General features: G+C 41.5%; 1 protein-coding gene across 2 annotated transcripts in view; it reads left to right on the top strand.

Moving 5' to 3' along the window:
• PTPRB (protein tyrosine phosphatase receptor type B) overlaps positions 1 to 15517 on the top strand; it is a 113394-nt gene extending 97877 nt beyond the window's left edge. The window contains exons 30-34 of one of the 2 annotated variants that reach the window (XM_036865996.1): positions 949 to 1071; positions 1258 to 1421; positions 2957 to 3092; positions 12042 to 12162; positions 14096 to 15517. In XM_036865996.1, the coding sequence (XP_036721891.1) occupies positions 949 to 1071; positions 1258 to 1421; positions 2957 to 3092; positions 12042 to 12162; positions 14096 to 14118 (567 nt within the window). In that variant the 3' untranslated portion in view covers positions 14119 to 15517. The remainder of the gene's footprint in view (positions 1 to 948; positions 1072 to 1257; positions 1422 to 2956; positions 3093 to 12041; positions 12163 to 14095) is intronic. The other variant, XM_036865997.1, reaches the window with a different exon arrangement.
• The last annotated feature ends 577 nt before the right edge of the window (positions 15518 to 16094 follow it).

The following is a 16094-nucleotide window of genomic DNA, read 5'->3' as shown; positions in this document are numbered from 1 at the left end:
CACTGTTAGTGAATTAAAGCCACTCGGTTATAAAAGGCTCTATCGTAAACCCAGGTGATGCCCAATTCTGATTCTGGGTCTGAAGTTTCAGTCAAAGATGTTTGCATTTGACAACTGGGATTATCAGAAGCGCCCATGACACGGAAGGATTACCTGGCCTCTCGTCTGCTCCATTCTCCGCTGTTTGGAGGGAAGAGAGAAACTGGCAGAGTCACTGGCGCTGTCCCTACTTTCAGGAAAGAAAGAGAAGTGAATTTTAGGCTGTGTCTGCAGAAACAAAGTAAAATAGTTATCTGGACAAACTAAGCAAACCTCTTGTACTGGCATTTATAATCCTCTACTTTATATGGTTACTTTGAGGATTAAAAAGAGAGATTACATGAACTGCCCAGTAACTGTGCTCAATAATGATATGTCCACAGTCTTCTTTCGCCTGTCTCCACCTGTGAATGTGAGCTTGGCTAACTGTTCTGACTTTGCAAAGATCACATGGCACATGGCACTGGATCCAGGTTGGGACAACGATATCAAAATATAAACAAAAAAGGGCCAGGGAGACAATGCCTTCCTCTTCCCAACTGGATCTTTCTTCAGAAAAACAAACAAACAAACAAAACCGAGAAATTGTTAAGACATGGCTTATGTGCTAGTGGAATCGAAATGCTGAGGAAATCAACAAAAACTCAAGCCATAGCACGCTGAACCTGAAAGGAAAATGAATCCGAGGGTGGGGGGGTTGCTCCTTGAACGGTGTCTCTCCTTACTTGGAGCAGCAGCCCAGCTTCAGCCCTGGCCATGGGCAGGTTAGTGCAAAAAAAGATGGTCAGATCACCTTAGCACCTCACCCTGGATTCCAGCTCAGGAAGACGTTTCGAGGAGGGAAAGCACAGGTTCGTGGAGGAGGCGCGTTTCCGGACTCACTTTTTTTTTCTGCCCGCCTTCCTCTAGGTGAAGTGTGACCACTACTGGCCAGCGGACCAGGATTCCCTCTACTACGGGGACCTCATCCTGCAGATGCTCTCGGAGTCCGTGCTGCCCGAGTGGACCATCCGGGAGTTTCGGATATGCAGCGTATGTTGGTTTGTTTGACTTCGTTGAATAACGCAGCTTGGGCAGGTGAAGAACACCCGTGAATCCTATTTTCTGCTGGTTCCTTCTCCTGTAGTTTCGCTCACAGGAACCCCTGCATGGGCACGGTTGTCAAATCTGAAGGTTTGCCTCGGGCCACGCCTCTTATTAGTCGCTCTGCTCTTACAGGAGGAACAGCTGGATGCCCACAGACTCATCCGCCACTTTCACTATACGGTGTGGCCGGACCACGGAGTCCCGGAGACCACACAGTCCCTGATCCAGTTTGTGAGAACTGTCAGGGACTACATCAACAGGACCCCGGGGGCCGGGCCCACCGCGGTGCACTGCAGGTACTCCGCCCCCCGGGGCCAACAGAGTGGCAGCCGGGAGTATAAGTAAGGGTGTAAGCCTGAAGAATCTAGTGGCTGCAGGATCTGTCTACCCACCCAGTCTACAGAGACCCAGGGGATGTTCTTCTTCCACCCACTCCTCCCCAACCTCACCCCTTCTCACTGTCTCTCACCCTCACTCTCCATCTTTCTCTCCCTCTTGCTCTTTTTCCTACTATAGCAAACGCAAAGTTCTTATGTGATTGCCAGGTCCCCCATAATTAGGCCCCATCTCACCCCCCTATCCAAATTCCCAGAGACTCCCCTCCCACCGTAGCCGGGGAGGAAACCGCTCACACTCATCCTTGCCTCTTACCATTCTTACTCCTTGGAATGGCCTTCTCTCTCTCCTCCACCTGTGTAAACCGTAACCAGACTTCAGGAACCCTGCTCTAGACTTCCTGCTGGGTCGAGTGGCACTTGCCATATGTGGCAACCCAATTTTGCTCTTAAATTTCTGTTCTCTCTTGACTTCTCTTTGCTTCAGTCTGTACGTGCATAAAATCAAGCTAACAAGCAGTCTCTCACTCTCTTTCTCCCTGGGGAGCCTGGTGTTTAGCTAATTAATGTTTGCAGAAACACTCTGATAACCCTAACTGAATGGCACTAATAAATGAAGAGCAGGGAATTGCTACAGTAAGAGAAATGTCAAATGTACTCATTTTCTCCAAATCTGCCCAGCACCCTAGGAGCCCTGCTTTTCTATGTCATTGGAACCCTGATGCTTTTAATAGGAATGTGAGGCTCTCAAGAGCTTCCTGCTTTCTAAAGAATGGCAGGCATTTTCACCCAATACCACTGAAAAACTGTTCTTCTTTATCTTATAAATATGTGCATCAAAAATCCCCAGGTTATGCCATTATTTTAGGGAGCAATTTGACAATCCCTGGTAAAGCTGAAGGTGTTCATATTGCGATGATCCAGCAGTTCTGCTTCTAGATATCAACCCTTGAGAAATCCCCACACATGTGCACAATGATGTTCACTGCAACACAATTTGTAATAGAGAAAAACTAAAAATGATCTCACTGTCTATCAGTAGGGAATGGATTAGTGGTGGTTTATGAACTCTATAAAAGAAATTAGAGCTACATGTAACAATGTAGACAAATTTCAAAAAACAATATTCAATAGAAATGTTGGCAAAAGAATACATAAAACGTGTTACCATTTTAGTAAATTTTTGAAACACACTAAAAGAATATATTGTGTGTGGATTTACATGAATATAGGAAGAGTATGAAAGCATGCATGGAAATGATACACAGCAAGTCCTTACCTCTGGTGGGGTGGGAAGACGGAGGAAGGAAGGAGGAAGGATGGAAGGCCAGAGCCTTGGTTATATTTCTTTGAGAGAGCACATTGAGAGAAAGAAGTATTCCTGTAGTCTCCTCTAACTTGGAAGGGAAAGGAAAGATTGTGCTAGAGTCTCTGGATGCAGTCCAGAAAGGCCAGTTTAATAAAAAGGCTCAGTCTTTCTTTACGCTCTCTTCTAGTGCCGGTGTGGGTAGGACTGGAACCTTTATCGCATTGGACCGAATCCTCCAGCAATTAGATTCCAAAGATTCTGTGGACATTTATGGAGCAGTGCATGACCTAAGACTTCACAGGGTTCACATGGTCCAGACCGAGGTAAGAGTTCGGCTGAAGGACACAGACCAGCCTGTCTGTCTCCCTCCTCGAAAATGTCCAGGGCTTTAATCTGATAAGGGGAAAGAACTATGACTCGTTAAGAGAAGAAAGAGAATTGAATATTGATGTTTTCTAGGACTTTTTATTTTGAAACAAGTTTCAGTGACCTTGAGGATGATGTATATTCTTATCTTTACTGAACTGGTTGCCCATCTTCTTTAGGTGGGTAGGAAGAAAAATGGATTTTTTTTTTAATCAATGCATTAACATGGGGAAAGGTCAGCTAGTTCATCATGAAGGTCATTTTAAGATAGGTTGGTGATTGAGCGCAAGAACTTCAGTTAGTAAAGAGGAAACAGATTCTAATCTCTTCTCTCCTTCAGTCCACCCCAGCTGCAACCCCACACCAAAGAGTGTACATTAATTGTGAAGGATAAATGCTTCCATTTATACAGTCCTTTGACATTTGCAGGGCATTTCTGAACATGTTATCTCATTAAATTTTCACCAAAAAAAAAAAAAAAAAAACAGATGAGAGAAGTATTATTTTCCATTTCCAGGCTAGAAAACTGAAGTTGAGAGGGTAAAGGGCTTTGCACAGTTATGAAGTGGCTGAGCTGGGACTTGAACCCTGTTCTGGAGAATCACAAGCCCTAAGCCCCAAGTGCCCTGCCCCACAGCCTCAGAGTCAAATCTATGTCCCCAGACAGACCAAGCCTGTCATTCCCCTGTATCATTGCCTTACCAGGCCCAAGTTCTCTTGCCCTTGTGTTTCCCAAGTAACACTGCAAAGTCCTCTATTAAAAAAAAAAATGCCTATGGTCAAAAAGGGGAAAAGTTCTACATGCTACCATGTCCCCTGTTAGAGTCACAGGATACATGAAAGCTGTGCAGGTGGCCATGCTCCACAAAACGGAGATGTCCTGCAGCAAAGGCTCCCCTCGAGCTTGGTTGAGCTCACTATTTCTGAAACTGCTTTGACCCCAGATTCCCTTCTTTTTTTTAATAAATTTATTTATTTATTTATTTATATTTGTTTTTGGCTGCATTGGGTCTTCGTTGCTGCGCGTGGGCTTTCTCTAGTTGCAGCGAGCAGGGGCTACTCTTCGTTGCAGTGCATGGGCTTCTCATTGCGGTGGCTTCTCTCTTGTTGTGGAGCGTGGGTTCTAGGCACGCGGTTTTCAGTAGTTGTGGCTCTCAGGCTCTAGAACGCAGGCTCAGTAGTTGTGGTGCACGGGCTTAGTTGCTCCGTGGCATGTGGGATCTTCCCGGACCAGGGCTTGAACGCGCGTCCCCTGCATTGGCAGGCAGATTCCCAACCACTGTGCCACCAGGGAAGCCCCTGGATCCCCTTGCTGTATAGCACATATTAATATCCTGCAGATCCTCATATTCTGTTACATGTTTTGATAAATATATTAAAGAGCAAAGGTTTCACAAGTTTTGATAAATATATTAAAGAGCAAAGGTTTCTCGCTGTGTTACATGTTTGAGAAAACACTGTCGTCATTGCCTCGTACAGGCAGTGCCCACACCCAGGACCCTCTGTCCCCAATTCCATAATAAAATTTTAAATATTTTATTATGAAATTTTAAAAAAATACATGAAACTAGGGAAAATAGTATAATGAATGTCCATACCCAAACCCCAGTCTCTACAGTTATCAGTATTCTGTGTTCTTTTTGCATTTATAGCCCACATACACTGTTCCCCCAGCTCATGACCTCATTGGAATATTTTAAAGCAAATCCTACTAATATTGTGTATTTAAAAACATATATATTTAATATAATATATTTTTATATTTTATATATTTATATATTATGCATTATTAATATTATATATTTTATTACATATATATTTTTACAGTTATATTTATATATTTTTACAGTTAAGGACTCTTTAAAAATCATGACCACAATACCATGATCACACCTTACAATTTTAATCATAATCCCTTAATATCATCTAATATCTAGTCAGTGTTAAAATATCCCTAAATATCTCAAAAATTGCTTCTTTCACTTAGTTTGCATTAGAGTCCAAAGTCCATACATTGCGTTTGGTTGAAGTTTCTTTTAAATTCCTTTTCATCTATAACAGTCCTCCCTCTGATTTGTTTTCTGTGCCATTTATTTGTTAGAAATCAGTTTATTTTCCATAGATTTTCCCACATTCTGAACGTGGCTGACTGCTTTCTCATAATGTATTCCATTTTTCATAATGTAAGGTAATGTATTCCTCTATTTCCCATAATTTTTGTCAGTGGGTCATTAGATCTAGAGACTTCATTAAGTCTAGGTTCCTTTTTACCACCACACGCTTCATGGGTGGTGCTGAGTACTTCCTGTTGCATCATATCAGGAGACACTTCCTGCCTGTGTCTCTTCTCCGTGCTGATGAAATGACAATGCTCATCCACTATAACATTTCCCATCAGCCTTTCGCTTAACGGTTTTGGCAGCCACTGATGACCACTGTCTAGCTCTGTTCTTTAATTAAGAGTTGTAGAATTATATCACACTACATCATAATTGTTTTCCTTCAGCTTTTTCCACAAGACTACGAGTTCCTAGAGGGTAGGAACTTGTTTTCCTTTGCTCTAACCTCAATATTTTTTTTAATCTATTAAATGAATGAACAAATATCCTACAATTATGCTGCTAAAAAGTCAGTATCAATGTTCCATTATTAATTTGTTTTCATTTTCACAAACTCAAACCATACTTAATTTGTAATTTGGGGAAGAGGAGATTATCACATTATAAATAATCGCAAGGGGTGCGTGTGTTGTGGGGGGGGGTTCAGGCTCCCTGGTTATTGTCAGAGCTTCTTGGGCCATGTATCACTTCTGTACACCTGCTCAGAACTCTGCAGATGCATTTTGGCAAAGAGCAGGCACCCCTACTGTAAATATCACTGGCTGACTTCCAGGGCAGGGGCAACACGATATGCCAAAGCTCTCCCTTCTCCTTGGACATAACTCCTCTTTCCCCTATTCTCTTCCCCTTCTCCTCCTAACCTCTCTGCGGATTCTATGGTTCTTGTTCTTCTGCCTGCCTTTTCAGTGTTCGAGTTCCCAAGGGGCTGTCCTCAAGGCACAGCTCTTCTTTCTCTCCATCTTCATTCTTCATGATGTCCTCCACTCCCATGGCTTTGGGAACCACGTAGATGCTCATATCTCCCAAATCTCATTCTCCTTCCCCAGCATTCACCTGAGTACCTGCCTCCTGGACAGTTCCACCAGGAAGCCTTACAGTCATCTCATCTCCAACTCAACACCCTCAAAATCAAACTCATTATCTTTCTTTAAAAACACAAACAACAGGGACTTCCCTGGCGGTCCAGTGGTTAGGAGTCCGTGCTTCCATTGCAGGGGGCCCAGGTTCGATCCCTGGTTGGGGATCTGACTTCTGTTCCCACAGTTCCCGTAGTCACATCGGAGCAGTGGCTAAGCCCTGTGCATTCTACCAAGCATCTTTCTCCTTGTTCTAGTCTCTCGCCCCGCCCTTGCCCAGCCCTTTACTAACTCCCAGCGGGCCTTCGCAGTAGCCTCCTTGTGGCTCTCCTGCCTCTAGCTTCTGCCCTAACAGCTCCATCACCACTGCCACCACCAAAGTGCTCTCTCGCTGTGTCAACTCCCTGCATAAAAATCGTGGAAAGCTCTTCATTGCTTTAAAATGAAGTTCAAGCTCTTCGTAGCCTGGTTCCAACTTACTTCCCCAGTTTCATGTCCTAACACCACCCATCCCCACTGTTTTAGGGTCTGTCAAAATTAAGGAAGGTTTCCTTCTCTGGGCCAGAATCAACAATTCTTTTGATCTTGCTGAATAAAGATTGCAATAAGATAGAAATTTTCTCTTTCCTTTTTTCTCTATCAAACAAAATCCCAAACAATATCCAGATATTATCTGTCTTGCTTGAAGGCTCTGCTGAAGGTGGGCTCCTTCTACAGTCTCAGATGCTCAGAACCAGCACCGCTCACTTGGTTCTGAGTGCAAAGGGGTGCGATCCACAGCTGAGCCCCTGTGGGTGACGGTTCCAGCAAAGGAAAAAGGACATTCTGACATCCCCTGTATTACTTTTCTGGATCCACAGAGAGAGTCAACCTCAACTTTATTCTACCTTATTTGAGAGACAAAGGCGTGCAGGGCTTCACAAGTTTTGATAAATATATTAAAGAGCAAAGGTTTCTAAACAAGGAGGCATTAGACAGGGAGTTTGCGAGTGTGTCCTTCCTTCTTTTAGCTGCGAGTGTGTCCCTCCTTCTTTTAGCCTGGCTTGGGGCATGTTTGCAGCCTGACTCTGGGAGAGACACTCGGACGGAGCAATAACTTGTTAAAGAACAATAGGTGAGAGTCACCGTCCGTCAATCGCATCTGCTCCCCACGAGGAGGAAACAGTGGGATGTTATGGGACTCAGTGCTCATTTGGAGGATTGTCCTGGGAGTTTCCCATGACCTATGCACCCTACATTTTAACTACACTAGACTCCTCACAGTTTTCAGGATATATTTGCACTTTCATGTGATTTACATCATTTGGAATGTCCTATTTCTTTGCTCAAATTCTTAACAAATGTCGCCTTTTCTCTCTAGCTCCATATTTTCCTCCCCCCAAAGTGAACCTGATGGCTTCTTCTCATGTATGAAGCTTTATAAACAATTCTGTCTTATGTTTATCACTTTATAGTTATCTGTTCACATACCTGCCCCTCTGCTAAACTGTGCATTCAGAGACCATGAAAGGCTATAAGTACAATCCTATAAATATTATCTCGTACTACAGCTATTGGTGAAATTGAATGGAATTAAGGCTTCACCAGCTTGCTGGACATAGGAAAAATGATCTTTTATGATGTGAAGTTCATACATTAGACTTTATCTACTTTTCGTTAAGAATAAAGTGGGACAATGAGGTATCACCTCACACCGGTCAGAACGGCCATCATCAAAAAATCTACAAACAATAAATGCTGGAGAGGGTGTGGAGAAAAGGGAACCCTCTTGCACTGTTGGTGGGAATGTAAATTGATACAGCCACTATGGAGAACAGTATGGAGGTTCTTTAAAAAACTAAAAATAGAACTACCATATGACCCAGCAATCCCACTACTGGGCCTATACCCTGAGAAAACCATAATTCAAAAAGAGACATGCACCACAATGTTCATTGCAGCACTATTTACAGTAGCCAGGACATGGAAGCAACCTAAGTGTCCACCAACAGATGAATGGATAAAGAAGATGTGGCACATATATACAATGGAATATTACTCAGCCATGAAAAGAAACAAAATTGAGTTATTTGTAGTGAGGTGGATGGACCTAGAGTCTGTCATACAGAGTGAAGTAAGTCAGAAAGAGAAAAACAAATACCATATGCTAACACATATATATGGAATCTAAAAAAAAAAATGGTTCTGATGAACCTAGGGGCAGGACAGGAATAACGATGCAGACGTAGAGAATGGACTTGAGGACATGGGGAGGGGGAAGGGTAAGCTGGGACGAAGTGAGAGAGTAGCACTGACATATATACACTACCACATGTGAAATGGATGGCTAGTGGGAAGCAGCTGCATAGCACAGGGAAATCAGCTCTGTGCTTTGTGACCACCTAGAGGGGTGGGATAGGGAGGGTGGGAGGGAGGTGCAAGAGGGAAGGGATATGGGGATATATGTATACATATAGCTGATTCACTTTGTTGTACAGCAGAAACTAACACACCATTGTAAAGCAATTATACTCCAATAAAGATGTTAAAAAAAAAAAGAGAGAGAAGCACAACAACAAAAAAATAATAATAATAAAGGAAAGTTTTAATAAAGCACAAGCTAGGGAGAAATTCAGGGTAGATTTTGATTCTAAAGTTTAATGCTTTCTTGCACTCCGATTTGACTGTATGTTTTCCAAAAGAAACGATCAAAGTATTGCCCTTACCAGTAGGATAGACCCAGTATTTGACTGAACATGAACTATCATTATTACTAGGTCAAGTATTGTAACTGCCTTTAAGATTTAAAGATCCAAGAACAAGGAAGAGAGATGAAATGTGAATAAAGAATAAAGGAATTCACAACAAGAAAAAAAAGAAAGTGGGAAGCACATTAACAATCTGAAGGTTTTAGTAGTAATCATTTTCAAAGGGGTATTCTGTTGGGAAAAGAAGAATTTATATTTAAGACAAGGCAAATTAATGAATTTTAACTGGTTTCAAAGCCCAGGGTGGATCATTGTTGAAGAATTTATTAATAAGGCGTAGCATAGAGGTACAAGAGCTCATTCACAGCCAAACTCTAAGTTCTCAAACTCATTTAATATCCCAGTAGAATTGAAAATATGAATTATGCTTTGGATGGGAGAAAACAGGGAAGTGTCAGTCTATAATTTGGTAGATTGTTTTCAAGATGACAAAAATGATTGCCTATACTGAAAACCATTTTCAGGAGAGTACCCTTCTTGAATTTTCAAGATCACGGTGTCATAAAACACTTATAACAAGTGAGCTCAGTTTGTGAGCAGAAATGCAGAGAATAGTTATTAATATTAACACAGGCCTCACTTATGATTGATTGGTTTCTTTGAAATATCCTAATCTAATGATTATACCAGACCTATATGATGAGGTCCCATGAGTAGATGACCATGCAACCAGGGGCAATGCCTAGTGCCAACACATAAAAATAAATACTTGTCCACTTTTAAAGATCATTGATGACGTAAGATTTTATAGTCTCCCTTTGTGTCTCAAACCTTGAAAATACTCTAAAGCTGACCACATGGATCACCTTAAACATAGGGTCTAGTAATGTTTTTCAATATCCATCTAATTGACAGCAATACAAAGTCTAATACAAACCATTAATAGTCAAAAGATGTTAGCTGTAGAAGAGACCTTGCTCTCCTTGTTTTACAGATGGGGAAACTGAGATCCCCATCTAGACCAGCTGGTGGCAGACTGCGAGCCCAGGGTCCCTCATCTGAGCAGTGCTGTGTCACTGAGAGAGCCCAAGGCTGAGCACTAAGGTTACACCGACATTCATTCCCTTATTAGACAGCTCGGTTGGTAGTAAGGAAGGAGGCCCAATGCACAAGTTTGGCCGCCTATGGCTGAGCTTCTGTTGTCAATGGAGGTCTTTGTGGTGTCCTTTTGGTCACCAAAACACTGACTCTTCTATACTTGTTTCTATTTCAAAGGAGTTAGTTTCTAAACCACATACAGGACGCACCATGCTCCTGCACCCAAATGGTAACTTAGGTCAACAACAACCAGACCCATATCACTATGCCCTGGTAAATGGGTCATACAGACATTCAGAGGAGACGGAAATTGCTTTTCCAATCTAGGAGAGTCTGATAAGGCTTCAAAGCAACACAAAATTTGTCACTTTCTCACACAAACACATAATTATATTTAAATTCTGCTTACAATACTTGCTTCAAAAATTCAGGATAGACTTGTTTTCATACAGGTCGAAATGAAAGTGTGCTGAATTAGTCCATGACTCTTTTTATGAAAATAACTCTGATATGTGACCAGATTTCATAGCTTAAAATTTGGCTGAAATTTAGTTTTGTCTTGTTCTTTATAACTCATTTTAAACATTACCTCTGGTTAACTCTTCGCTCAAATTCTGACCCAAGGAAAGGTGTCGAAGCAGCTTAGAAATTTCAACTAAAAGAATTCTCATCTCTTGAAGCAGAGCCATCATCGGCAGACCATGCATAAAAATATTTTAAAATATCATTCTATTTGTAAAGAATTTAAGCATTTCCTAAAATAAAGAAAAGCTGCACAAAGGAGAACACAACCTTCTCCAAAGGGACAGCAAAAAAAAAAAAAAAAGTAGCTTCCGGATAGCTGACAGGTGGGTCTATCCTCACTGTGTAAGCCTCTGTGGTTTTCTGCAGTCAGCCAACATGTTTGAGAGTCTTCCATGAGTCAGACTCAGATGCTGAGAGAACCAAGATATACACACCTATTGTATACACCTCCTTTTCTCACCATACTCCCCCCCAAAAAGGGAATGAAATAGCACAGTATGCAGTGAAATGATTTTCTCATTCAACAACGCAACGAAATTAGGTTTCATCTAAGAAAACTGGTGTAGTGAAAAAGACATGAAGTTTGGGCTCACACACCCAGGATTAAATCCTAGGGTCCCATTTCTCAGCTATGTGACCTTGGAGAAGTTACTTAACTTCTCTGAGTCTCCACTCATGTGGATGATTATATCTACTATATGAGGTTGTCAAAATAATCAAATGAGATAATTTATGTAAAATGCATTGCACAGTGTTTGGCATTCATTTGTATATTTAATAACTATTTGTGGAGGACCTACTATGGCCAGACATACTTATAGGCCCTCACAGAACATACTCTAAATAGGCACATACAGAAAAAAAGATGAATAAACACCACCTCTCTGCCCATTATCATTATTCTATCCTCTGTGGTAATAGAAAGCAGTCACTCTTCTACATACTAGAGACCATTAGTGAAGGGATGATCAAGAAATTTGCTAACCATATAGAATCCCATTACTGTTGAGGTTTGGTGAGAGTCCCTTGTCTTTCTTTTTTTTTTTTAATTAATTTATTTTATTTTATTTATTTTTGGCTACATTGGGTCTTCGTTGCTGCGCAAGGGCTTTCTCTAGTTGTGGTGAGCAGGGGCTACTCTTCGTTGCGGTGTGCGGGCTTCACATTGCGGTGGCTTCTCTTGTTGCGGAGCACAGGCTCCAGACGCGCAGGCTCCGTAGTTGTGGCGCATGGGCTTAGTTGCTCCGTGGCATGTGGGATCTTCCTGGACCAGGGCTCGAACCCATGTACCCTGCATTGGCAGGCGGATTCTTAACCACTGCGCCACCAGGGAAGCCCCCCTTGTCTTTCTTATGCTTGAAAATGTGCCTTCATCTGACATGTCTTCTGCTTTTTCATAGTGTCAGTATGTATACCTACATCAGTGTGTAAGAGATGTTCTCAGAGCAAGGAAGCTACGGAGTGAACAAGAAAACCCCTTGTTTCCAATCTACGAAAATGTGAATCCAGAGTATCACAGAGGTAGGAACTTACTTCACTAATTTATGAGTTTACTTATCGAAATACAGTGGATCTGGAAACCATTAAAAACCTCAAGCTTTTCCAACGTGCACCGCGCATCTCTTCTTCTACCCAAAGGCTTGAGGGAAAGGCCCTCACAAAGTGGCAACAGGAAGAGAGGCAGAGTGGGGAGGAGAGCCCCCATAGTGGAGCACAGATTTCACGTGGTATCTCTTCCTAGGCCTGGGGTGCCCTCTACTCAGGACTTGGCTTAACATTTCTAAGGGATAAGGCTCACTGCTAAGGAGGATGCTTTGAAATAGCAACTGGGAGTTCAAATTGTAAAATCCCTTTGGAGAAGAACTTGGCCACGTGTATCAAGGTCCTTAATATGTTCTTTTCACCCAGTATTTCTACTGCCACCCTAAGTACTGCAAAAGCTTTATGCATGAAGCTTTTCATAGTTAAAGGTCTGAGTGAAAAAATCTAAATGTTTTACAGTGGAGGACTAAGTACACCACAGTGCATTCACTGAGTAGAACACGATGCAGTCATTAAGAATGATATTTTTAAGGATATTATAATAGTATAGATATTCTCATAAATAAGTTAAGTAAGAAAAGAAGAACGTAAAACAAACAAAAACAACACATAAGGGGAAATAATAGACTGGAAAGAAATATACCACAATACTGAAATAAATTTCTCTGAGCAGTAAAATAATACATGATTTTTCTTCCATTTTATGTTTTTTCTAAATTTCCTAGAACAAGCATGTAACATTTTTTAAATGACAAATTCAGTAGAAAAAAATGTATAAACTTTGTAAGGCACTGCTTTGATCAGACAATAGTTAATTGACACGTGAAGGGTCTGCCTTTTCCTACTCAGGACCATCATTAAGATCTAATTTATCACATTGGCTAATTGCAAATTTGAAGTTACATTGTATTAGTTATTTATTACCAGCTAACAAATTACCCCAAAGCTTAGCAGCTTACCTCTGTATTTATTATCTCATAGTTTCTGTAGATCAGGAATTTGGGAGGGGCTTAGCTGAGTGGTTCTGGCCCGGGGTCTCTCATGAGGTTGCAGTCAAGACATTGGCCAGGGCTACAGTCATCTGAAGGCTTGACTGGGGCTGGAGTGCTCACTTCAAGATGTTCACTCATGTAGCTGTTGTCATAAGTTTCAGTTTCTTGCCACACGGACTAATATCCACCTATAGATTTTTTTGGGGGTGGGGGACAAACATTATTTTAGAGCTCTTTTATCACCATTTCTAAATGCTTTTCAGTTTTATTTAGTTCTCTGCACCCTCTATACCCACCCACCTAGCCAGTATGTTAAATAGTTAATAACCTGTAAAGCACCCATACATAAGAGGGCTGCTACTTAAGGGAGTTCTTTGTAAATCAGATAATCCTTTTGTTTTGTAAATAATTACCCCCTAATTTATCTGTATAGTAAACTGAGGTTTTTGCATGGCAGATTCTTTAAGAAGCTCCAGGATGGAGGGGGGCTCTGGAGGATCTTGGATGTTCCTTTGTATTGTTTTGACTTGTTTATGAGTCTTTCTTTAGTGTGATCTTGGGTGCTCCTGAAAGAAGCTAACTATGGCATGGTTAGCTTCAGGCATCTGAAAATTAGGATTCAGGAACTAGCTCTGGAACTAACTAGCATTCACAAGCCGTGTAACCCTGAGTGAGTTTCTGTGCCTCTCTGGGTCTGTGGGCTCATCTGTAAAACCAGAGGGGATAGACTGGAATCAGTAGTCCTTTCCAATTCTAGTAATCTATGGTTCTGAATGCAATGACCTGGGACGGTCTCATCCTAAACCATATTGAGTTTCCGTCGTTTCTGCGAGTCTTTGCCATTTGTCATTTTCATAAACAGAACAGACAACTGTGACACACCCTGCTACAGCCTCTAATTCTGGTGTCCTTCCTTTCAGATGCAGGTTATTCAAGGCATTGAGAATGCACCCGGAGATCTTCTGGATCAAAACTATTCACTGTGTGATTTCTTTTTAAAAACTTGCTTCATGCCCTACAGAGGTGCCAGCTGTTTCTGTTGATACTATGTATAATTTATTAATCTGGAGAATTTTAAAGAATTTATGTAATTTAAAGGTAACAGATATTATTGTACATAGTTGTATTTTGTAGTTCCTTCTGTAAATATGTATTTTTTCATAATGTTTAATATTAAGCTTTATATAATACTATTTTTCCACACTAAAGTGTTCATGGCTTGTTCTACATAAACTAATTCAACCTGTATCACAGGATGACTGGTAAAATGTGTACGCAGGTGCTTGCTGTGGTGGGGCCGTGGTTTTTACCAGTTTTAATGCTTACTGGACAGGACAAAGGGCAGGGCTGGAGAGAGCAGGGAGTACAGCGGGCTTGGCTGCATTGGTGTCCCATGAATCTTAGGATCCAAAGATGATCCAAATGCGATTTGGACAAATATAACAATCAAAAGAAAGGACTGGGGAGATGGGATTAAGCAGCACCAAAGGTTAAATCGGTGGTTGTGCCTCAGGTGGTTAGTGTCTCCCCTTTCTCCTGCCAGACGTTCAAGCCAACGTGGTCAGCTCAGGGGCCACGTAACTTGCCGAGCAAGTCCAGGCTGCAGGGCTGAGGGTTCTGAGAGAGAACGACCCAAACAGAAGTGATGAATTCCTCATATCGAGAAGCTTGCCACCTGCCCTCCTGACTGGAAACCTAGTCAACATGCAAAGTGCCATCCATAGTGATGGGAAACTGTTTCACTGCATCCACAGTGTGCTGTGCGAACACGCATCCCACACTGGGATGTGTGTGTTGCCCAAGGGACACACGCTCGTCTTTGTCTCATTTCTTGGGGGCTGCATTCCTGGAAAAGTCAAAATTGCACCAGTCATACTTGGTTTTCCCATTAAAGGAATATTGAGGTGGCATATTATACTCCTGATCAAAAGGCCTAACATCAATATCTATAGAAATGTCCTCAAACATCATATATCATTAATTTAAAAAACACGAAAACAAAAATTCAGTGGTGCTTAGTATAAAATTTTCCAAAAGCCTTTTTTAGTAAATCACTGAGGTCAAAATATAAGGTAGACACCTTCAGTTGCATTTAATATAAAAAGCACTACATACTCTACCAAGTTGATCTTCAGTGTGTGTGCCTATTTTGACTATAACAAATTTCAGTGAGTCAGAAAGTGGGCATTGCCCTCCCCAAGGTCCAGTTCCGAGGGTCTTCCTGGAGAAAATTTGAAAGGCATCTGCACGGTTAACTTCATGGCTACCTGAGAGATGAGTTGGGAATGTTTGCCTTTTTCTCACTACAAATTTCTCTGAAATAAACTTAAGAATTAGAAATCAAGGTTGTTGATCTCACAGCTTCATTTGCAGAAAGAGTACATTTCTTTTCAAAATGTATATTTTTGCTACATACTATAGAGTCCCATAAGTAATATAATGGGTGTCATTGGCATAGTAATGGAAAATCATTAAATATTCCTCAAAGAGTTATTTATAGTTAAGTGAAGCTTCACCCAAACTGGAAAAATTTCCAGGGCTCTTTGAAGTTTATGGAAACAGGAAAAAACTTAATAAGAATGAATTCGAAGAGGATTCCAAGTTTTCACAGTATCATTGTGCTCAATGCCCTTGTGAAATGACAGTGTTAGGCTCTGACCCTGTTTCGGGAAACCAGGTGGCTCTTCTAGAAATGAAAAGGAACAACATACATGTGAGTGTGGCAGCGGTACCACCGGGGAGAAAATAAAGGTCGGAGATTTATGAGATGTGGTGTCTATTAGGAATAACTTTCCCTGTATTAATGAGAAAAAGCAAGAAATTTTAAAAAACAGAATTATAGGGGCTTCCCTGGTGGCACAGTGGTTGAGAATCTGCCTGCCAACGCAGGAGACACGGGTTCGAGCCCTGGTCTGGGAA

Source organism: Balaenoptera musculus, chromosome 10 (assembly GCF_009873245.2).
Source record: "Balaenoptera musculus isolate JJ_BM4_2016_0621 chromosome 10, mBalMus1.pri.v3, whole genome shotgun sequence".
Taxonomy (NCBI): domain Eukaryota; kingdom Metazoa; phylum Chordata; class Mammalia; order Artiodactyla; family Balaenopteridae; genus Balaenoptera; species Balaenoptera musculus.
Note: the sequence above shows the minus strand (reverse complement) of the source record. Positions and strands in the feature narration are given on the sequence as shown.